At 43.9% G+C, this 21,245-nt stretch overlaps 1 protein-coding gene across 11 annotated transcripts in view; it reads left to right on the top strand.

Annotated features, from left to right (window-relative positions):
* YEATS2 (YEATS domain containing 2) overlaps positions 1-21,245 on the top strand; it is a 50,160-nt gene that overhangs the window by 9,942 nt on the left and 18,973 nt on the right. For 4 of the 11 annotated variants that reach the window (XM_085586986.1, XM_085586988.1, XM_021555786.3 and 1 more), the window contains exons 6-17: positions 1,673-1,788; positions 2,977-3,138; positions 4,775-4,886; positions 6,366-6,410; positions 7,430-7,616; positions 9,209-9,448; positions 11,306-11,464; positions 13,846-13,943; positions 16,378-16,485; positions 17,915-18,085; positions 19,261-19,519; positions 20,203-20,364. In XM_085586986.1, the coding sequence (XP_085443112.1) occupies positions 1,673-1,788; positions 2,977-3,138; positions 4,775-4,886; positions 6,366-6,410; positions 7,430-7,616; positions 9,209-9,448; positions 11,306-11,464; positions 13,846-13,943; positions 16,378-16,485; positions 17,915-18,085; positions 19,261-19,519; positions 20,203-20,364 (1,819 nt within the window). The remainder of the gene's footprint in view (positions 1-1,672; positions 1,789-2,976; positions 3,139-4,774; positions 4,887-6,365; positions 6,411-7,429; positions 7,617-9,208; positions 9,449-11,305; positions 11,465-13,845; positions 13,944-16,377; positions 16,486-17,914; positions 18,086-19,260; positions 19,520-20,202; positions 20,365-21,245) is intronic. The other 7 variants (XM_021555787.3, XM_085586987.1, XM_021555792.3 and 4 more) reach the window with 6 other exon arrangements.

The following is a 21,245-nucleotide window of genomic DNA, read 5'->3' as shown; positions in this document are numbered from 1 at the left end:
CAGACAGTAACACTATTTGAATTAGCTCACCCTGGCAGCCTGAGTTGGTAGAGCCTGGGTGCACAATTTGGGACCATACAGGAGAGAATTGCTTTTCCTCTTGATGGTGCTGCTTGCTGTTGTGCATAACCACTATTTGCTTAATGGAGCCGGTCTGACCCAAGTAAAAATATGTTCTGTCAGTATTCCCTCATGCTTTTTGGGGGCTTATTTTTGACCTGATCAGTCCCTCCCTTTGTGGCTCTCTGTGCAGCCACACAAATGCTTCACCTGTTGTCTGCAGGTAGCTTCACTGGAGAGGTTCACTCAGTGTCTGCAGGTGAAATGTGAAATGAGGTGAAACTCTTCAGTTTCCTTTCAGTTCCTTTAAGTGGTCAGGCCTGCCAGAGGAGTGCAGCCAGGGGTGGGTATATCTCAGTGAATATGACTGCAGTCTGCAGCTGAATAAGTTGCACTAATAGATGGCAGAAAGAGCACTGATTTTGCCTACATTAAGCTGCGTGAGAGCCCTCCTTTATAGCAGGGCTGCAGTTTACTTTCACTCTGCCTTGGGTCTGGAGAGAAGGCAGATGAGCTGTACAGAATGTGGACCCACCTATGCTGTAAACCACCAGACCAATAGAACTTGTTTCTGTGCTGGGGGCATAGATGGATGGAGCAGTTGTATTGCTTGGGTACATTGCACACTGGTACATCTTTGACCAATGCAGAGGAGGCTGAGGGAGTGATGAGGAGCAGGAGTCATCCCAGCCTTCTGTGACTCCTTGCTCCACTTTGAGGCACCCCTGAATTAGTGGAGGAGGGGGAATGGTTCCTCAGTGAATGCAGTGCCTCCCACTGGCCTTCCTCTGGCAGGTGCTCAGAGTGCATCCTCTGGGCTGCTTTGTGGTCACTCGAGGGTGGCAGTCCCTTACTCTCCAGTCAGACACTCCATCCAGCAGGGTTGTAGAAAAGCCTCTCAGTCCTATACAAAGAACACTTCTACTTGTGTTGGCACAGTGGGTGGTCAGATCATTGTACTGGGAGTCTTGGCCACTGCTTGATAGTTGGGGTTGTGTTACAGGGTGGCTGATTTATTATGCCAAGGTGTGGCTGTGGGTCTGTGGGTTGACCTGGATGGCAGTGACAGGTTATGGCTGCTCTCCCTGCTCAGCTGGAGCTGAATTCCTGCCTCAAACCCAGCCTCGATTCTTCACTGTGAGGCAGCACCAGAGTCCCTCAGAGCAGCAGAAGCTGGGAATGGGAAAGATTTTGATTTTCAGCCCCCACTCATGGGTGGTTGAGCTTTGTTCCTGGTTAGTGACCAACACAATGCCATTCTAGCCATGCCTGGTTTTATTTCAGATAGTGCAGGGGCAGTGCTTTTGAAGCCCAGGCTGAAGTCATGGCTCAGCTCCATGGGATGTTACACTATGTCTGCTCAGTTAAGGCATGCAGTGTATTCTTGGCCAGGGAGGATAGCATTGTCACATGCCTAAGTTGCTTAAATGTGCCTAGAGAGCAATTTAAGTATTTTTAGGGATGATTCCTTGTTGATCTTTCATTTACACAGGCTTTTGGTTTGTTTTTTTTTTTTTTTAACAACACCTTACTTTTCTAGCACCAAACAAAATGATGTTTAAGAGGAATGTTTGGGTTTTTGTTTGCCTTTTTTTTCTTCCCCTACCCTCAGGACAGTTCGGGTGTTTCAAGCTCTCAAAAACCAGGACAACGAAATGCCGGACTGTCAAATGATGAAACTTCACGACTTTATGTGAAGAAAACGATTGTGGTTGGCAACGTCTCCAAGTTAGTATCCAGAGCCTGAGGGATGCTCCTTTATTTCAGGATTAAATTGAATAGAAAGTTACAATTAGGAGACAAATGAAATTGCTAGGCTGTCACAATATGAGCTATTGCCCTCAAATAATCACTGTACCCAAGGCAGCCTTCCTCTGGTCTGAGCGTAAGTTTTTTTGTGGAAGGAACAGGTGTTTTATTAGTTATTTTATTTATAAATTTATATGTATGCAGAGGTTTTAAGATCTGTTTCCCTCAAGGGAAGTCTTTCAGCCTTTGTTGATCAGGCAGAAATCAGAAGTTTTCCATGGAAAATTTAGAAAAACAAGTTGTCCTAATTGAGTGTGTTGGCTAATTGAATTAGTTGGCTAATTCAGTGTGGCCATGGGTACAATGTGGGGGTCTTTTAAACAGAAGAAAAACCCCAAGAGAACAAGGCACCACCAACCACAATAAAGAAAATTGTGCAAGTTTAGAATAGTCTAAATAAATTATTTCATACCGTTTTTATTTATATTTAAAAGACGAATACAGGTAAATATGTATAACTTTTGATCTTCAAGGAAATTAGTGAAGAGAGGCATTAGTTTTAGGAAACTGGACAGTTCCAGGTTTTACCTCTCCATCTTTGCTCTACTCAAGTCAGTCTTTTGCACAGAATATCTCAGACATTTGCTGACAAAACTTACAGTCAGGATTGCTCCTTGAAAATCTACCTAGGGCTGGACCCAGAACTAAGTATTGCCTGAAGTTGCTTTAAAAATGGTAAGAAGAATTGTATTTTTTTTTTTTTTATAGTAGCAGAGTTTTTGATGATGTGTTCTGCTGTGGTTTAGCTTCCTGATAGTTCAGAATAGGACAGGATAAGGAATTTGACAGTAGTAGAATGTTAAAATTAAATCTTCTTAATTAAAAGCCAAATATTTGAATGGGTGAATGTCATATGGCAGTTGTGCATTAAAACAGGGAAACACAGAGGAAATGTGTTAGAAACTTGGAGTAGATTATGGGACCTGTATCTGTTCCTGGATGAACTGTCAGAGTAAGGACGAATGAGCAGAAATGTGCAGGGGGCAAGGTTCCCAGAGGCATTTTAACATCCTCAGTTTTTTTGCATAATCTTTCCCAAAATACTTTTTGCAGTATTTGTCTATTTGGGATTTTTATCTTGTGTTTGTCATTTAATTTCTTTGCCAGGTACATTCCGCCTGACAAGAGAGAAGAAAATGATCAGTCAACCCATAAGTGGATGGTGTACGTCCGAGGCTCTCGGAGAGAACCCAGCATAAATCATTTTGTCAAGAAAGTTTGGTTCTTCCTCCACCCCAGTTACAAACCTAATGACCTGGTAGAAGTGAGGTAATAAGGAATTATTTCAGTCACTATTCCAGTCTTCATGCTTGCCAGGCTTACAGTGCCAATTAACAACTTCTTTTCCTGGTTTAATACTCCATGTGTGTATTTAACCTCTGGCTTAACTTGGCTTACTCCAAAATAGTAGTAAAAAAAAATAAGTTTTTTTACGTAGGAAATGTGCCAAACAGATTTCTTGGCTTGGGTTTTTTTTTCATTTCCTTCTGAGGAAAAACATTCAGTTGTTGCATTTCTTGCTGTTCATGTGGGTTGTGCCTCTCCTGTATATGTTACATACACTATCTGCTGCTCAGGTTAGGCTTCTGGTGCTAAACAAAGGGTTTCTACCACCCCTCTATTTCAGTGTGCAAAACAAAGAGGAATCTCCAAAATCTGATTTGCCCGTATTTTCAATGCTACATGTGTGTTTGGGCATAAATATCCCACTCCAAAATATTTCTCCATGGTGTGAGATCAGTGGCATTGGCTTCGTGCTCTGAGGACTTTCCCATCAGTGTAATGGTGCTGGTGCTCTCCCAGACCTGTACCCCACACCTTTTTTCCAAGCTGTGACCCTGGTGGGGGTAGGTTCTCTCTTGGGAAGGGCCCTGTCAGTCTTCCATCCCTCCTCCTTGGACAAGACTGAGGGAGGATGCCTTTAAAATAGTTGGTGTCTTCCCAAAGAAATTATTCTCCACAAATATTCAGCTGCCTCTTGGAGGGAAGAGTGTGGGAAGGGCTGCTTAGGTTCAGAATGGCAACTTAATTATGGCAAAATTAAACTACTGAAAAGCAACTCCAGGAAGATTTACCTGAGATAAGAAGTGTTGGTATAGTTCAGTAATGTTTCTGGGAAGACAACCCTGAGCACGACAGAAGCAAACTCTGTTGTATTTCTTCTGTAACATACCAAATTACATTTGATTACTCTCTTTGTGTGCCTTTCTCAGTTGTCAGTGCTGGTTATCTTCTGTTTTAATCCCATTTGGTTAATAGATTCCTGGTGTTACAGTCCCATTCATTGTAGTGAGTATTAATGTTTTGGACTAAAAATCGCCCTTAAACCTCTTGCAGTTTTTTCTGGTGAAGAAACCATATTTGCATTTACAATAATAAGCTGAAATACAGAATAGAAGTAAATGTTACAGATCCTTCTTTTTCAGCTTGGAGAATGACAGTGATTAACTTTTCCTTGTCCCTGTGTTGTTCTGTTGGTGTTAGATGAGGCACGTGCCTTTTTGCTACTAGATAGGGAGCAGCAGGCAGTGATTGCAAAATGCTGCATTGGAAGCTCACCTTGCAGTGAGCCTGACTTGGGTTTTTTTTAACCAAGTGTTTTTCATTTGACATAGCACAGCCCATTTTTGGCTTCTTTTTAAAAATACACTTGTTTCCCACATGTCTCATCCAACAGTGCTTTACCATTTTCTTCCCTGTCCCCTTGTGTAAAGTTAAAGTGTGTTTTCAGCTGTCCAAAGCCATAAAATTCTCATTGCTATGATTACACTCTCTCTGTGGTGAATAGCAGACCTGATGATAGCTTTAGTTGTCAGATAGAAAAGCAGTCTTTTGCTTTCTGAAAAGGAGGGAGGTGAAAGCTGTACCACTTCTGCACCAAAATGTAATCACCATTTGTTTCCAGAGAACCTCCGTTTCACCTGACCAGGAGAGGCTGGGGAGAATTCCCAGTGAGAGTGCAGATACACTTCAAGGATAGCCAGAACAAAAGGATTGATATCATACACAATTTGAAGGTATTTGAACTAATTACTTCAGAGAAAGGCATTTAAATGAGCTCTCATGCATAATCTAGAGGAGGCTCTGCTTGTGTATGTGCTTTTGCCTCTCTGTGTTATGAGTGTCCTGGTGGTTATTTTCACATGAAGAGTTGAGCTGGAGAATTGAAATAGATCCAGGAAAGCCTCTTACCTTGGCTGTATGGAGTTGATGCAGTAGGAGAGAACCCAGCCTTCCAGCAGCTGCAGCTGAATGTGCTCAGAACAGCAGTGCTTACCTGGCTTTTTCCCTAGAATTTGAGATTTTTATCATGTTTTTATTGGCTTTAACCTAACAGGGTGCTTCAGGTCTGTCTTTCTGCTGAAAGAGTGGCTGCCATGTCTGTTCTGTTCCTTCAGCACAGGCACACATCAGCTAATGATTATCTTTGTCGTTAGAGTGGGCAGGAAGGGCTGAGATTCCCTATTCCCTTTGAAGAGAGCTCCCTTTTCCAACTCATTCACCCCTGCAGCACTTGGGATTTCTAGTATGCAGCAGTCCTGGAAAACGAGGCCATTGCTCGTTTTCCTTTTAATTAGTAGTTCCTGGCATTGGTGGACTTAAGTCCTGAGCTGGGTTAGTCTCCTCTTTCTTTAAGCAGCATTAATTTTATTTGAACTCTGCCTGCATTGATGAATTTCCTGCTAAATAAGATACTTCATTGCAACCCTAAATATAGACAGTAGAGGAGGTTGAAAATATTCCCCTGCAGCTTAGGGACATGTAATGTAGATGGTGAGTAAAAGATATTCGGGGAGATGTGACTTGGGGGGAAATTAGTAACACAGGGATGGATGGTGAAGGAAACTCAGCCTACAGAAGAAAACTGAGCCAGTCCATGGCCTGCAGGAGTTCAGATCAGCAAATCTTGCTGTTCTGACACTGAGCTTATGGCTGCTGTGAGGATGTAGAGTGAGCTGAGCTCTCCTGTCTGCCTGGCACCCCTTGTGCCCCTGAGCTCTGGCACATCCTACACCTCTCAAACACAGCTGCTTCTACAGGTGTCTTAACAGGTGCCTCTGGGATGTTATGCCTTTTTATCAGCTGATGGCTTGGTGTGAACACTTACTTAATCAAAAACTATAGTGTAAACACAGCCTTTGTGCTGGTCAGTTGAAAGCTCAGAGTATTTCTCATTACTGTTTCCTTATATTGACATCAGGAATAAAAGACACTGCTTGAGGACTCCTCTTAAATGGAAATATTCCCTCAACAATCTCATTTCCTTCAACTTTTTTACTCCTTTCCACTTTAGTGTGGGCCTTGGGTCATGGCTGAATTTTTTGCAGAAGAGAGGGAGGGCACTTAGCACACAGATTTCTGACCTTATGGCCTCAGAATACTGGATGCACTGCTGCTCACCTTGCATAGGTTGAGATTTCTTTCAAACAATTTCTTGTAAATTCTAGTTAATATAATGCTTTGCTCTGGCTAAAATATTGTATTGTCTTTTCCAGCTGGACAGGACCTACACAGGCCTGCAGACACTTGGTGCAGAAACGGTGAGTCAGAGGGTTATGGGATGGATTTGATTCCCTTCAAGATGTTTAAAAATAAAAGATACTTGGGGCTAAGCACAGAGTCAGACCCATTTGATTTCACAGTTTCTAGAATGTGGATTTTTCTTGCTTGTTGAATGAAAGGATTATGACACCTTGTCAAGATTCATGACAACAGTCATTTTTCTTCCTTCTTAGTTCAGGGGAGACTGTTTCCAGCTCTTCCTTCATAAAGAACTTGACTTGTGCTGGAGCTTTAAATTTTATTGCTTTGTGAAGCTTTTGGTACAAAATGTTCTGATTTGTATTCTGATCTGCTGCAGAGCTTACACATAAAGAATTTAAGCTCAAGAGATCACCCAACTATTCTGTTGAAATTTTGCAGTATATTAAGTACTTCTAAGTTTCTGTATCTGTCAAGATTCAGGACTTTAATGGAAAATGAACTCTTGAAATAAATAAATTAATTAATAATCCATAGTTTGCTAAATTTTTAAAGTGTTCTTGATGCTCTTTTCCCCTTGTACTGTAGTGAGTGGAAATTTTTATGGTTAAATTGCATTACTTCAGCTTTTCAGTTTGTGGAGAAAACATTAATGTGAAATGTCTACTGTTATTAAAGAACACTTTTGAAGAGTAGATCATGTGGGGTATTTCTCAAGGCCTTACCAGAAAAGGCAGGCTTCAGTTTTGTGCCTGTCCCTACAGGGAGGTGCAGTCCTTTCTTTAGTGGGTTGCTTAGAGCTGGGCTTCAATATCCTTCCAGTGTTTACAGTTCAGATTTCCCCATGGACCAAGATGTGTTTTACTGTGGGGCTGCAATGTTGCAAGATTTTTGTTATAGCTCAAGTACTTCTGGACCTTTGGGAGTTGTCCCTTAAATAAATGGAAATGTTACATAGAGTTGGGGGAAACAAAGAGAGAGGTTTTTAGGCATTAAAATAAAAAGGCATCATTGGTTTTAGTTTTTATATCTTTACCAAGCTACTAAATACTAATGTCCTGTCTCCTGTTTATGGAAGGTAGTGGATGTGGAGCTTCACAGGCATTCCCTTGGGGAGGAATATCTCTTCTCCCAGTCTTCAGAGTCTGACCTTTCTGATGTTCCTACATCTTTATCACTGCCACTGAATATCCCAGCACCAGTCAAAGCTTCTTCACCAATTAAACAGTTGAGGGACTCCAGCCCAGATGCTTCTGTGGACAAAGGTAAAGCAAATGGGTGTCAGTGAAATGCAAGTTCTTGGAACTCTGGCTCTTAATTGCTCTTATGCCTTAAGGGTTGCCCGTGCTACCTCACCCCAGATCATATTTTCCTTAATGTGCTCTGAAATGTGGTTCAGAAATTGTTATAGATTATTTGGTTTTGGGCTTTGCTTTGGTTTTGTTTGGGTTTTTAATCTGAAGTTTGTTGAACAGGATCTGTTCTGATAAAACGTAGTGAATAAGGAAAGGCAGATGCACTTGGGAAAAAGCTGGTTGAATAGCAGTTGTAGTTTTGGCTTTGGCAGACTATTTTCAGAGGGGATTTTAGGTTTCTGAATGCTTTGGACACTGTGTGTACATTTGAGGAATTGGTCTACTGGTGTGTTCAGTTATATATGTTAGTGCCTAACATGAGCTGACTGTGAGGGAACAAAAATCCCTCGGTATCTGTAATTACTGTACTGTGGAGAATAGAGAGTGAAGAAGTGTGTGTTGGTCTGAGGGACAGTGGCATCTCTACACATTGGGGTCTTATTTTCATTTTCCCCTTCCCATGAGAGATCAGGAAAGTCAGGATCCATTGCAGTGGGGCAGCAGTTGAGGCCTTGGGACTTGGATTGCCTGGAACAAGCAGTGCTGGCCCCTGTGGGATTTGTACTTTGTGTCAAAGAGGAAGAGCTATGCCTTGGTGGCATTTAGCTTTGTTTTTTGGTACCCTTGGTACCAGAAAATTCTGCTGTGAGAAAACTTCTGGATACAGCCACGTTATATTTCAAAATAGTGTCAGATGCTGCATGGGCTGATGCTTTTCTCGATTTATTCCCTCATTCCTGTGTTCAAGGAGTGGCTGTAAGCTGGTGCCATGCATGGTTGTGCTTCCTGATAGGCTCTGTGGTGCCATTGGTGGTGTTCAGGCTCAGCAAGAAGGATGTCTGCTGTTAAAATGTGGTCTTTTGTTGTGGCCAAAGAAGGACAAACACAACCAAATTTTAAACACATAGTTTTTTTTATTCAAACAAGAAGATTTATAGCCTCTTTAGGTGAGCAGTGCTACAGCCAACAGGAAGGAAGTACTTCCTTTTTACACTGACAGCCAGTGGCTTCTCTCAGCATCTCCAGGTTAATTGATGTCCTTGAACACTAAATAAAGTGGATTCCATAGCCCAGCTCAAAAGGCAGTCTCTGGTCTCCTGGGCTCTTACTCCAAAAAATTCACTGCGAGATTCTCTGCAAAGGAGGTCCAGCCTTGGCCCTGTGGAGCCCTAACCAAGGACACTTGGAAGTAGCAGCAGCTTTTGGGCAGTGGAAGGGCATTCCAAGGAAATGTGTAAGAAGTGGCTGATGACCTGTCACAGCTGAACAGGCTGTGCATGGCATCATTTTTTCTTCTTGTCCAGCAGATCCAGCAGGCCTGTGCAGGAGTAATCCCCTCCCTCACTTTCTCCCCGTTCAATGCTTCCCACCAGTTGCTTTTTCCTTCTTTCCTTCAAGAACATGTTTGTCATACCTGGATTATGCTTGTGTAGAGAAGCACAGTAAGGAATCAGATGTGTCAGCCTAAGAAGTATTTCTGTTCTTTTCCCTGTTTTGATCAGGATTCTCTGGGAATGCTGACACCGAAAGACATGCCGCGTTTTATTCCCTGCCATCCGCCATAGAACGGACTCCCACCAAGTTAGCCACACAGAAAGTTGCCTTTGGCTCTCATGGAAATTCAGCCTTTCAACCCATTGCAGCTAGCTGTAAAATAGTGCCTCAAGGTCAGAGTCCAAGCCCTGCAGAGTCACCAGGAAAATCCTTCCAGCCTATCACCATGAGTTGCAAGATTGTATCAGGTGAATGTTAGTTTACTTACCCGAGTGCCTCCCCCTGGAGAACAGGAGAGAACCAGTTGGACTTGTTCTGTGTCCTTCCCTTGGTTTTCTGCCAGTCTTTGAGCATCAGACAGTAGGAAACTCTAGAATAAGGAGCTAAGCACGCTTAGTGCTCAATGAAAAAAATAATGGTTCGAAACAGATGAAAAGCAGGATGAGAGCTGTTCTCTCCCTATTCTTGAACGATTTTAAGTGTGAAATAGATAGTCTTGAAATGGACTGCTGCCCACAGAAAGGCCCAGGCAAAAACACATCTTCCATGTGGAATATTTTGTATGTGGGGAGAGTCCATTCGTCTCCCCATTGCTTTCATACAGCTGGGATGGATGAAGATTTTTTTTTCCTTGATTACTGAGCAAATAATTAGTTTTAACCTTGCAGACTCAAATACACCCTCTTGTGCTTGCCATATTGCATCAGATGGAGCAGCTCTGGTCTTGTCTTCCAGAAGTCCACCCTGTGTTGGATTAAATTGCCAGCTGGCTGCAGTGGGCAGTGTGACAGCTTCTAAACCAAACATGGCCAAAGTGCTGCTTTGCTCATTCACTTGTCCCTTCCCTGCCTGGGTGTGGTGCCAGTCACTGAAGGATGTTTTACATCAGAAAGTGTTAATGTACAGCTTACCATGGCACATGCTGTGAAGCTGCAAGGTGACCTGTTGCAGCTTTTTGTTTTCTGGTGTTCAGGGAGGAGAGGATGAAGCACCAACTATCAGTAAATGTGATTTCTGGTGACCTGGTCCGAGATAATTTTCTTAAAGTGTGTCTGGTTTGTTGTTTTGTTTTGGTTTTTAATTAAATTTCAATATTGTTCATTGACATCTTAAAACTTTATTCAGGTTGATTTTCACTTGAACATATGCCAAGTGCTTTATTCTTTCTTTGTAAGCTCTTCTCTTGATCTTTTCCCAAAGCTTCCTAGAAAGCAGGAATTAGGGGGCCATCCTATCTTTTCTAAAGTCCTTGGACTCTTCTTTGTTGTTCTTTGCTATTTAAATGTTTCCCTGCTAAACATTTTTCAAAGCTTCTGCTATCTGCTGAAAAGGGTTGCCCCTTTTAGATCTCGAAGCAGTTTATAAAACATGGGGATTTTATTTGATGACCGTTTATGTTCTGTCAGTAACTGCCAAGAAAGTAGATTGAAATGTAGGTGAAGCTTGGTGTTTGCTTCTGTCTCTTTTCTCTGATCACTTCCTTGCCAGTCCTTTTCTCCGAATTTCTTGTTTACCTATTCATGCAGCTTTTTTCTTCTCTAGTTTCTCTCTCTCCTGCCCATGTTACCCAGAAGCTGCCCATTTTACAGATTGATTTCCAGGGTTTCTGCTGTAGTGAGAGCAGTGAAGGGGCCAGAGCCGTGAGGGACCTGGGTGTTCCTGCTGCCTGAGGCTGTTCCACACAGCCTTTTTAGGGGAACTCCTTGGTTCCCACTCTTCAGTGCCTGTACCTTGGCCTGCACAAGGGCGAGACAGTTCAGCTCTCATTCTCCATCTCCTTGGGTGCACTGGTCTTGGCAGTGAGAATGATGTATCCCTCAGCATTCAGGGGTGAACCAGGTGGCTTCTCAAGTTCCCTTTGAGCCCTGCTTGTCCTGGTAGGCAGAGCATGTCCAGGGTAGGTTTGAGCCATAGTGCTTTATGTGCCTTTTTCTTTCCTTTTGTCTTCTCTATCGTTCTCCAAGTCCCGTGACCTCACTCAGGCTGAGAAATGCATCCTCAAAAAACGCTCCTTTCCTAAGCCATTTTCAAAAGTGCTGCTATTGCCATGTTTTTATGTTCTGACAACATTTACAAGCTAGAAGCATTGGACTTTTTTTCTTAAGGTTCTCCAATATCGACCCCTAGTCCATCTCCGCTACCTCGTACCCCAACGTCCACTCCGGTGCACATGAAGCAAGGCTCTGCCAGCTCAGTCCTCAATAACCCCTATCTTATTGTGGACAAGCCTGGACAGACGGTTGGAGCAGCAGCCACAAGCTCAGGTGTGTAGTGTGACCACAGAAGGCAGTGGCTTAGTCTCACCTATACAGGTTTGTTCTCCCTTCAGAATGATCAGCACAACTGCAGCGTTTCAGCTCGTGGAGATGGAAGAGTGCCCAGCAGAGAAAGGGGAAGGTGTGCACAGCTGGCCTTTGTGCGTGGCTGAGGGTATCTCAGGCTTGAGCATTGTGCAGGAAACAGCACAGTGTGAAGCCAAACTCAAGTCACAGACACCTCTTCAAAGAAAGCCTGTTGTTTTCAGGTGACAGGGGAAGGGCAGAGAGTGATGTAGACTGTGTTGCACAGCTTTAGACAGAAGGAGTGCACAGGTGGTTGGGTAACAGTGCTGGTGTGGGTGTGACAAAGAGCAGGGAGAGGTGGCAGTCACTGGCAGATCAGTCTTAGGTCCCAATGTGGGGCACAGTAGATGTGTTGAAATGCAGAGATCCTGGTTACCAGGAGAACAGCCATGCTGGAGTTTGTTACTGCCCTCAGCTTCTAGCTGGTCCAACTCCAGCTGGTTTGGATTACTCTTCACTGGATTCCCTCAGTGGTGAAGAAGGAATCACAGGAAGAGCTGAAGTGCAGGACACAGCTGATGGATAGAAGAATCAGTCAGTAATGTTTGTGTTGGGGTGGAGGAAAGGTCCCTCAGAAGTTATTTGTTTGTTGTGATATGTGGCCAAGAACTGCTGTCTATTTTAAAACACACTTGTTTGTGTATGTGTGTACTTCCCAGCATCGCAGCAGGATGCCCAGGGCCAAGTGAGGGAGTGCAGCATCCATGGAACACAAACTGTTTGCTGGACATGGTTGGAAAACACAAAAATTCTTTTTATTGGTGCTTCCTCCCTTTATCTGAGGGAATACAGCTGTCATGTTCATTTGAACTTCATCACAGAGGGAATTGGTAGGGTAATTGGTAGGAATTGTTTAGCAGTGTTTGAGTTTTAAGTATGTTTTGAGCTTTCTTGGTAACACTGATACTGTTTCACCAATAGGGTTTGATTATTTTTTTTTTTTTTATTAGTTGAGGGATTTCTGCCTCTTATTTTCTGTTTCTTCACCTCGAGCCTTACTGTCTTCTCTGCCTAAGTGGTCTATCATGGTTTGGGTAACTTTTGGGTTCTAATAGATGTTTGTACATGGAGGATAGGATGTGCAGATGCACCAGATCGTTGGGATGTACAAGTGTTAGTGCAGTTAAAGTGCAGTTATTGTTAAAGCTGCAGTTTCCCACCACCGTGGAGATGTACAGATTGGCCTGGCAGAGACTGCTTGCTGCCTCTCCCTCCCTGCACTGCTGTGCCTCCCCTGTATCCTGCACAAGTCAGATCACATCAGTGGCAGAGCAGAAAATTGATACCCTCACCTCCCCAGACAACTTTGTTGTGAAATCCTCTTCAGCAGACCCTGTGTGAAGGTGCAGGAGGGTCTGTGGAACTGACTTTTTGACAACAGGAGCCAGGCTGGACTGAGCATAATTTGTATTACAGGAAAAGGTCACTGGGGCACTTTTGATAAGGCTGCAGATTGTATTTAAGAAAAGGGGTGAGATCTTCATACTCTGTGAAAGCCAGTCTTCCCAAAGCCTTTATTCTCAGAAATGGTTGTTCATTTACTTCTAAACTCAAGTGTGGATTGTAGTACAACTGTATGAGACACTGGTTTTTTTGCTTTCATGTGTGCAATCCTTGGCTTTGGAGTCTCTTGAACAAACAAAACTGCTAAACCCGCCCAACAGCAGCAGTCACAAAGCTGCTGAGGAGCATTCTTGTGCACTGATAAGGCAGAGCAAGTTTCCCACTGGACCCCTGTCCAACCTGGGGCCAGGAGAGTGATGTGGCACACATGTCAGTTTGATAATTTTTCAAGAGCATCTGCCACAGATGACTCTATGCCTTCACTCCTTGTTTCTGTTTCTTCCTTTACCTTCCTCACTCTGTCCTTTGCTCTTGTTACTCCTCACTTTGTCTCCCTCCTTTTGTGGCCTTTCTTTTCCTTCCCTCTCCCAGCCTTCCTCCATGCCAGTGTCCAAGGCTAGCGTGGGTTCAGGGGGCTTCTGGGCAGCAGAGGACTTTGCACCTGTCCTAGTTTCACATATTTGCAGCCATAGCTGATATCCTCAGCCAACCAGGAAGGTCCCTGACCATTTGCTTACAGCACACAGCAGTGGCTGGAGAGCATCTTCTCTGGGGCTTGGTTCCTGCAGGTGGAAATTTGGTGGTGGATCTGCCTTGTGCCCATGTTGGTTCCTGCTGGTGTACCTGATGGAGAATGCAAATTAAATGAAATGCCCTGTTCCTTGTTAGAAGAGGTTTCTTGTGTGCAGTGGCCCTACTCCCAGCCCTCACCAGCATCTGCTTTATTTCCTGCTGTGCAGGGAGCCCGACCAGCAAACTGAGCAGTGTCTGTCAGGCCTCTCACGGATCTCCTGTGTCAAAGACCCATGGGAGCAGTTTTGGCACCTCAGCTGTCAAGGTAATGTTCTCATTAGGTGTGTGCTTCCCTTTTAAAGTCCAGCTTGCTTTCTTTTTAGCATTAAAAATTCTGCACTTCAGGCAAGTTCTTGGATTGTCATTTCCTGGGAAGGTTTACTGTGTAACAGATGGAGCCATAGGAGAACATGGTGCTTATACAAGATGATAGTGTCACTTATGCAGCTCTAACTAGGCTTGCCTGCATATTTGTTAAAGGCACTTCTACTTCTCTGCAAGGAAATCCATGAAGGGCATAGTTCCCCAAACGTTTTATCTTTCAAAAGAGCTCTTCTGTAGCTGCCTTTGATCTTCTTCACTTTGTTAGTCACAGAGTGTGATTAAACCAGAGATGCCTACCTCAAAACCTTTGCTCTGTTCATTATTTTTGTACAGCAGCTGTTCTAAGCAGCCTGAAAATAACTCATGTAGTGGTTTTACAACTGCCTGGATTTAGAAAAATGTTTGTGTAAACAGTGGAGTAACATTTGGATGTGTAAACAAACAGCAATAAATACAGTTCATGCTTCTGATCTGGAAAGCCCAAAAAGTACAGAGCTGAACTGTCTCACATAAAATCTTTCCCTCATCTTGTGCTAAGGATATTTCTGGCAGGGAAGTGGCGTCAGCGAGGCTCTGAAAGCAGCTGGTGGGTGTGCTGCTGGAAACAGGAGCATTTCCCTGTCTCCAAGCCTCAGTGTTAAAGCAGGAAATGCTGGGGGAAGGCTTGCCAGTCAGCCTGCAGGGAGCAAATCACTTCATCTTTGGAGCTGAGATGTTACTGTGTCTGCTGGGGAAAAGGTGTCACAGACTTGTCTGATGCAGTTAGTTTGGAGTGGCTTTTTTAGTGACAGGTGTGCAGCTGGCTAGTCAGATTTTTAAAACCTGTGTGCTCAGATGGGTTTCACTTAACTGTTGAAAATAGTTAATTATTCTTTATTTTTCACTGATTTGGGACAGTTTTTTCTGAAAAGTTTTCAAGGAGTCAGAGTAGGCACACATGGTTAGTAACAGCTGAATTTTGTATTTCCAGGGCAATGTTAAAAACTGAAGGTATTTTTAAAAACCCATAAAAGTCATACTTCTGTAAGCGGAAATGTTACTTGATTTATGTCTTCTGGTTGGTGGAAAAGGGTGTAATTTTAGGGTTTCTTTGAAGAGAAGAGTGTGCCTGATAGTTCAGTGGGATATTACAGGTTGTGCATAACTCACCACTTTTCATCTCTTCACTGTGTGCTACTTTTCTGTATTTATTTTAATGACTTCAGGCTGTATTTCTGCAGCCGGTCTCAAATGCAGCTGCAGTGGAGAGGACAGGCTGTGCCTCTAGCCTTGTCTTCACACCTCCCATTTGCCACCAGTTCTGCAGCTGTGTGGTGACCCAGAGCAGAAGCCAACCTGTGTGAAAACTCATGTTTCCAGCCACGTGTGTCAGTACAAGGAAGATTCCAGGAGTTGCAGGACCTGATTTCTGCTCATGATCCAGCCCAAGAATGGGCCAAGTGATTGTAAAACCATGGCCTTGGGGTTCACGTTGACTGTAAAAGAGAGCAGTTGCACTGTAACAAACTCCCTCAAATGCACTTCTCTACTGGCCTCAGACCCAGAAGTGCCAGGTGCAGATGATGAAATGTTTTTTACCTAATGTTTGTTGTTTCTGCCAAATGGTGAGTTCTCTCTGGAAGGATTGTGTGCCATTGCATCGTTCCAGTTAGAGGAGAGCATGAACTCCTCCTAGAGAATATTTCCCTCCATAACTTGTTTCTTCTTACACTTCTTCTCTCAGAGATTGTGTATAGAATCACAAAATTATTGAGGTCGGCAGAGACTTCAAGAGCTCAACCACTCCCAACTCAAAGCAGGGTCAAATAGAGTAGCTTCCTTGGGAATGTGTCACTTGGGTTTTGAGTATCTTCAAGGCTGAAGAGTTTCCAGCCTCTCCAACCTGTTCCTCTGTTTGGTCACCATCATCAACAACAATTTTCATTATATATCCTGTATTTCAATTTGTGCCCACTGCCTCTGTCCTTGCATGGGATACTATTGAGTTTTGCCTGGCTTGACCTTCATTACACCTTCCTAACAGGTATTTGTATGCATTGATAAGATGCCCCTCAGCCTATTTGAATTTTAAGTGAAATACTTTTATATAAAAAATTGATCAGAGAACATGAGTTGATATTTTTGCCTGTGTATGACATGGTAAGAAACAGTTACTGCTGTTGGAGATGTAACGTGCCAGCTAAAATTTCCTTTGTGAGTTATGTTAAAAAAGTTTGACTCCTTTTACTCAAGTGTTGACTGATTTTTGGAAATATCCTATTTGCACAGGTAATTTGGCCTGCTCAGATGGTCCATTCTGCCCTTTATTAGCAGTGACTTGCTTTATTTCTTTTATTGGACATATCACTGATTTTTGCACCCTGTCTTGTTTGCAGCAGGAGGATTCCCTTTTTGCCACCATGCCACCCCTTTGTCCCATTGGGAGTCATTCCAAGGTTCAAAGCCCCAAATCGGTCACTGGAGGACTGGGAGCTTTTACAAAGGTATCCTCCCTGACTTTTGAGCTGGGACAGGCAGCCTAGTGGCTGAAATTACCATTTCATGCTGATTTGTGCCAAAAACCATGGAGCTTCAGTGCTTGTAAAACTCTTACTGGAAGCATTGTACCTTGCTGCTAAGGGCTCTGTAACATCTCTCAAAAATGTGTCTTGTTTTCTTTTCTTTCCCTGTGGCTCTGCTGTACATGAGTTCTTGCCTTTTATCACTCTTCTGTCCTTTCTGGGTTTCTTCTTTGAATCACTGTTGTGTTCAGGCTGATACTTTGAAAGCTATTTTTAATGGGATGCAGTAGAAGTAAACTGCAATATATCTGTCAGGAGCTTCTTAAATAATTAGAACAGTAATTTGTGAATCTCAGATCTTGCTGTTTCCTTAAATACTACCACATGGAATATAAAATTGTTTCTGTCAATGTTAAATGATCCAAGTAAAAGGTGAAAGAATGCTTCCTACCAGTTACAGTATCTACAACAATCTAATAGGAAAAAAAATACTCTAAAGAGGCTTTTTTGTGTCACTGCCCTTAAAGGTTAGACGTAGAGAAAATGTAAAACATAAGAGAATGTGTGTATGTCAGCTATAATCATTTACAGTGTCTATAGCAATTGGTTGTAACATTCCAGGATAGGAATAAAAAACAGGTTCAGAACATGAATTTGAAACCTTGAAGTGTTGTGGCTCCGTGTGGAGTTGCAGGATCTGAAGAAGTCAGGTCGGGCCAGGTCCCTTGTCAGGATGAGTGGTACTTGTAACATTACCAGCAGTTGCTGTGACTGTAATTTCCAGGACTGCTTTGTCTCTATGTCAGTTTGTCACACCAGCCCAGTGCTGTGTGGGAGCAGCCCTCACTTGGAGCTGAATTAGAGTGCCCATGGTGGTGAGCACCACGACCGAGTTCAGAGCCTGCAGACAGCCTGCTCCACAGCCATCTTCAGTGGTTGAAGGGAATGCCTTGGAGTGGCTATCCTAGAACAGAGGCTGAACAAGATTCAGAGAACAAAGTGGGTATTTATTGAAGGCCTTCAATAGCTACACCCTGGGCAATCAGAAGCCTCCCAGAGGCTGCACCCAAGGTGGACAATGGGCACCAGTTTTTCAGACAATTAAAAGTTTGGTCCATTCATATATCAGGGGTTAATCCTCCAATTACAGCTTCAGGTAATGAAGTGATTTACCCCAGTTTGCTCCCTCCCATTCACTTTTGTTTATAATTTTGGGGCTGTAGGGTGTCCTTGGGTTCCAGGCCCAGAGGGATTGTTTTGCCTGACCACAGTGTGAAGACAGTAGCTAACACTCTGTATGGAGTTTGGAGTTATGCACTAATGCAGTACAGGATCCGAAAAACATAAAGATTAAAATCCTGAGGCATCCAAGGTGTTTGCTGTCCTTGTGACTGTTTGCTGCCCTGCCCAGGTGATAATCAAGCAGGAGCCCGGGGAGGTGCCGCAGCAGGCGGCGGTGCCGGCGGCGGGCGCGGCGCAGCCCTCGGTGCAGCAGTACGTCACTGTCAAGGGCAGCCACATGCTGGCCCTGTCCCCGCAGAAACCCGTCGTGAGCAGTGGCGAGGGGACGGTGCAGTCCAAGGTAAGGGACACCTGGGCTTCTCTGGGATGCTGGGAGCTGTCTCGTGCTGTTACTGCAGCCCTTGGTGCTTCTCCCAGGGGAGCAGGGTCGCTCCTGCCTCGCTCCCAGCTGGCAGCACCATGGGTCGCTGGGTTCCTGTGTGCAGAGTGGCCTGCTTCCATGTAGTGGAAGCATTTTATTGTACATTTTATTTATTTACTGTTGCATTTTATTGCGTATAGGGACATTGCCCACTTCTGTCCAGGCTGTTGAAGCAGTGGGGTGCATGCAGGTGTTTTTGTTCTGTCAACACAGGACACTGGCTGCCATCAGCAGGTCTTGCTGAAACTCATCCAGGTCTTTCCATAAGAGAAGGTGACTTCTTTACCACGAGTGCAGGCCTGCAACATTACAGAACAGCGCAAATAGGGAGTGAGGTAGAGGCTAGGATTAGGTGAAAGCAGTCCTACTTGAGTGGCAACTCAAACATTTTACTGTAGGAGTGGTGCCAATGCAGTCTTGCTTTGACAGGAGTGACATAGCTTCTGAGAAGGCACAGTGCAGTGACAAGATGACAGATGTGTCAGAAATTGTCTCCATTCTTGTCTCTTTCCATTGTGGACAGAGCCAAATGATGTGCCAGGCACTAGAGATTACATACAGAACTTCCACGTTTGCATAAGTAAATACTTTTTTTGCATTTGCAACATTTCCTTGTTCTTTTTGCTGCCTTTCTTGCCATTTGAGCAGTTATGCAAAAACTCACGTTCCACTGCAATTACCATTAACACATAAAGTCAAAGCACTTTGTGGGTTCTGCTTTGAGGCCATAGTTTTCCCAGGGAGTCTGTTCCCGTGGACGTGTTGAAACTGAATTTCTACATCTCTTTAATTCACCAAGGCAAGCTTTATCTTCAGCTGGAATTAAGCCACTGCTTATAAATGAGGAAAAAAAGGAATTGCCCTGTGATTTGAATGAACTTAATCTTTTGTGGGTACTCTGAGATCTGACTGGGTTTAACAGTTTGGGATTGGCCTCTTGCCGATTTAATTTTGTTCCTGCATGAAGAGCTTCTGTTCATGACCAGGCACGTCCTGAAATGTCTGGAGATGGAGGTGGTGTAGCAGCCAGGATTCCCAGGATGCTGTGGCCAGCAGGATCCCCTCCCTTCCCGTGCCATCCCTGTTTGTTGCAGGTTGTTGGCGTTCCCGTTGGTTCTGCGCTGCAGTCGACGGTGAAACAAGCGGTGGCAATAAGCGGTGGCCAGATCCTTGTGGCAAAGTCCAGCTCCTCGGTGGCAAAGGCTGTTGGCTCCAAGCAGGTTGTGACTCAAGGTGTAGCCAAAGCCATCGTGAGTGGAGGTGGAGGGACAATTGTGGCTCAGCCCGTGCAGACTATAACCAAGGCACAAGTTTCTTCCACAGGGGCTCTGAAAAGTACATCTCAAGGCTCAGGTAGAGTGATTTTATACCCTGTTAATAGCTAGTGGTGGGTCTATAATGATGTATTCAACTGCAAAATAACTGTGTGTGATTGAAAAATTTGGAAGTGAGTAGAGAGCTCTCTGGAAAATTCAGGCTGAGATTAATAACAAAGAAAATGTTAATTCATTATCTATAAGGGGGAAGAGGGAGCACAAGTGCTTTAAAACATGCAGTGTTCTGGGACTGGAGACCAGATGGATATTCTGGGGAAGGTGCAGGAGACCTTGTAGACTTTCATGGAGCCAGGTTTCACATTTTGGCCTGGCATTATGGTCCTTTCCCCTTGAATGCAGCCAGCCAGAGCCAAAGTGTCCCTGTTTCATCCCCACATCTTCCCCAGTGCTTACATGTGCAGGAGTATGGGCAGAAGCCCCCTGTGTGGTACCTGGGGCTGCAGGAAGACTGCAGACCCCATGGCTGTGCTGCTTTGGCCTGCAGCCACAAGTGGGACTGCACACAGAGAGATTTTTTTTCAGACCTATTAAAAAATGTGTCTGTGCATTGCTGGTGGAGTTAATCTGCAGTTAGAGCAGCTAAGTAGGGATTACTGAGGGCTGGCTGCATGTCACTGAGTACTTCCATCCTGTGCAGATTTCAGTGCATACTACTTTCTGCAAGCAGCTGGTTTATTCCTTTTTATTCTCTCTTTCTAGTGATGGCTACACTGCAGTTACCAGCCACCAACCTGGCAAACTTGGCAAACTTACCACCAGGCACCAAGCTGTACCTCACCACCAACAGCAAGAACCCTTCTGGGAAAGGAAAACTGCTGCTGATACCCCAAGGAGCCATACTGCGAGCCACAAATAATGCTAGTTAGTCTTGCAGGGAAATCTAATGAGTTAAATAATGTAATCACTGCATAATTAATATGTTTGGCATTTTTGCTAGAAAGCATCCTGGTGCTGTGGAAATCAGTAGTGGGATAGGATTTCTTTGTTCACAACAACCCATATCTGGTGCTTTTTAAGGCTGAGATCTCACAAGTGGCTTTTGTTCTCAGTGAAACTGCTTTTCATGCTGTGCTCTCAGTGCAGAAATGGTTTTTTGGTTAATAGGCCTGTGAATGGAACTCCCAGTGTAATACCTGCGGCTGGGGCAGTCCAACTTTGATGAACTCATTGGCAGCAAGGAAGATCAGATACTTGTGATGTTTATGACAGCCATGAATATTTTTTTGACCCTTGTTTATTAATGAGAGACTGCAAAAAATCGCTGTTCAGGCTGTTCCTTCTGGAGACAGAGCAATATCAAAGTAGCACTGCAAATTACCACTGCTTGGTATCCATGATCTGTTATTATGTTAACAAAACTGCACTGACAGCCAGTGAAATTAAAATTAAGAAGACAGTGAGATTCAGAGTGTTTCCACTCTGCAGCAGAGCTTTTGCTGCAGATCCATGACCTGCAAAAGAGTGATGAAAAGATTGTTCTTTTGTTGGACGGCATTTTCATTTCATAGAAAGTTCAGAACAGCCTGAAATGAGCTTTGCTTCTCCACCAGCCGTTCTTATCTCCCCAACAGCTCCTCTTGTTCATGGCATTAGCTGAGCTGTAAGATAGCACAGCAGCATAGGTGAACTCTTTTTTACTGAATAATAACATTACTTTACTTCAAAACACATGGCACCAAATGTCTGGCAAAGCCTTTTCAAGTACTTGTATATATAGGGATGCATTAGCAGCTGGCACTGTC

The sequence above is a fragment of the Lonchura striata genome, chromosome 9 (genome assembly GCF_050655825.1).
Source record: "Lonchura striata isolate lonStrDom1 chromosome 9, ASM5065582v1, whole genome shotgun sequence".
Lineage (NCBI taxonomy): Eukaryota > Metazoa > Chordata > Aves > Passeriformes > Estrildidae > Lonchura > Lonchura striata.
This window is presented reverse-complemented; position numbering and strand designations above follow the sequence as displayed.